The sequence below is a fragment of the Sphaeroforma arctica genome (genome assembly GCF_001186125.1).
Source record: "Sphaeroforma arctica JP610 unplaced genomic scaffold supercont1.4516, whole genome shotgun sequence".
Classification (NCBI taxonomy): Eukaryota; class Ichthyosporea; order Ichthyophonida; genus Sphaeroforma; species Sphaeroforma arctica.
The window spans coordinates 1-2,423 of record NW_014036042.1 but is presented as its reverse complement, the minus strand read 5'-3'; the positions used below and the strand labels follow the sequence as shown (position 1 = coordinate 2,423).

General features: G+C 48.2%; 1 protein-coding gene across 1 annotated transcript; it reads left to right on the top strand.

The window, feature by feature from the left end:
• Positions 1-2,423, top strand: SARC_14362 (plasma membrane ATPase; the record flags this gene model as incomplete). Its single annotated transcript, XM_014291506.1, has 1 exon — positions 1-2,423. A coding segment is annotated over one exon (2,423 nt), but the record flags the coding sequence as incomplete, so codon positions are not given.

Genomic DNA, 2,423 nt, shown 5'->3' with positions numbered 1-2,423 from the left:
CAACCGAGGATGGCCTATCAAGCACGGATGCGGAACAAAGGTTGGCTCGCTATGGCCCAAACAAACTCCCGGAGACCGTGAAAAATCCTATCCTGGAATTCCTTAAATTTCTATGGAACCCACTGTCGTGGTGCATGGAAGTGGCGGCAATCATTTCAATCATTCTTATTGATTACATTGATTTCATCCTGATTATCGTTCTTTTATTGCTGAATGCCGCTATTGGTTATCGCGAGGAAGCGGCTGCTGGTGATGCTATTGCCGCATTAGCTGCATCCTTAGCTCCGCAGGCGAAAGTGCTTCGTGACGGAGCAATAAAAACTATTGAAGCTTCGCAGTTAGTCCCCGGTGATATTGTGCTCGTCCGACTCGGCGACGTAGTTGCTGCTGACATCAAATTAATTTGCGCTGAGGATCACGAGCCTTTGCAAATTGATCAGGCTGCACTGACTGGAGAGTCTCTACCTGTTAAGCGTTTTGGAGGCCAATGCGCGTTCTCTGGTTCAACCGTCAAGCAGGGCGAGAGCTTGGCTGTAGTATATGGTACCGGGGCTAACACCTTTTTCGGCAAAGCTGCCTCACTTATAGGTGAAACAGACTCAGATGGCCATTTGCAAATAGTCATGTCTCGCATCGGTGCAATCTGTATCATCACCATTACTGTCTGGGTGATTATAGAACTGGCTGTTCAATTCGGACATTATGGTCACGAGTGTACACTTGGCGAGGAAGGATCTTGCCCAACACTCTCAAATATGTTAGTTATTATCGTAGGCGGTATCCCTATTGCGATGCCAACAGTATTGTCGGTAACTTTGGCTATGGGAGCTTATAAGCTTGCATCAAAAGGAGCGATCGTAACGCGACTGACGGCTATCGAGGAACTGGCTGGCATGGACATGCTTTGCTCAGATAAGACAGGCACGCTTACCCTCAATCAGCTCAGCGTGGATAAGAGTAATTTGGAGTCTGGTGATGATTTCACTCCTGACGATATCCTATTGTACGGTGCACTGGGCGCTAAAATCGAGAACGAGGAACCTATCGACTTATGTTGCCACGACGCATATGGCGAGAAGAAGGATACACTTTGGAACGAATACAAATGCACCAAGTATGTACCCTTTAATCCAAGTGACAAGCGCACCATTGCTACGATTGAAGAGGTCGCAACTGGAAAGACTTTCCGTGCATCCAAGGGTGCTCCTCAAGTTATTTTGCAGATGGCCCACAACTACGAGCAGATCAAAGACAAGTTTGAAGGCCGCATCCTGGAATACGCCAGTCGCGGCTACAGGGCGCTAGGGGTAGGATATTCTGACGGTAAGGATAGTGACAAGTGGGAGTTTGTAGGCTTAATTCCAATCTTTGACCCACCACGCCATGATACGAAAGACACCATCGCAAAATGCCTGGAATTAGGGATCGGAGTCAAAATGATCACCGGTGATCAGCTACCCATTGGTATCGAGACAGCCAGACAGCTTGGTATGGGCACCAATATGTATACAACGGAGGTGTTCAAGGACGAGCACTCAGGCTTGGTAGATGGTACAATGACGTTATCTGAGCTGGTTGAGAATGCGGATGGATTCGCAGAGGTCTTCCCCGAACACAAGTATGATATTGTCAAACGACTCCAGGAGAGAGGCCACATTACTGGCATGACAGGCGATGGGGTAAATGATGCTCCTGCTTTGAAGAAAGGTGACATCGGCATCGCTGTATCTGATGCCACGGATGCGGCAAGAGCTGCGGCTGACATCGTGCTGACGGAAGCGGGTTTGGGCGTAATCATTGATGCTATTATCGGCGCTCGAAAGATCTTTCAGCGTATGAAGAGTTATGCTAAGTACACTGTTGCCATGACCTTCCGTATCTGTTTCACGTTCGGTTTGCTGACTGTCTTGTACGATTGGTATTTCCCTACAATTCTAATTGTGCTGCTAGCCATTTTCAACGACGGCGCCATGATTTCTCTATCGAAGGATCGAGTTACTCCTAGTCGTAACCCGGATGCCTGGTTCTTACAGTCCATCTTCATCAATGGTTTGGTGTATGGTCTATACCTGACATTATCGTCGTGGGCGCTCTTCTACATTGCGTCCCACACCGATTTCTTTGAAGGCGGATCTGCACTGAATATGCAGTCGCTGCAATACACTGTCTCGGATGTATACTGTGAGTTTCAAAAAGGGCTCGCTGTTGGTTCAGACAACTATAATCAATGTGTGGCGGAGGTGACGTGGGAACGACAATCTCGCTTGCGCGCGCTTATGTACGCGCAAGTATCCATCTCTGGAATGGCGCTAATCTTTGTCACTCGAACAAGTAAGTTTTCGTGGCTGGACCGTCCGGGTGTTATGCCAATGGCAGCATTCATATTCTCGCAAATTGTGTCGTCTTTAGTTGCTGGGTTCGGG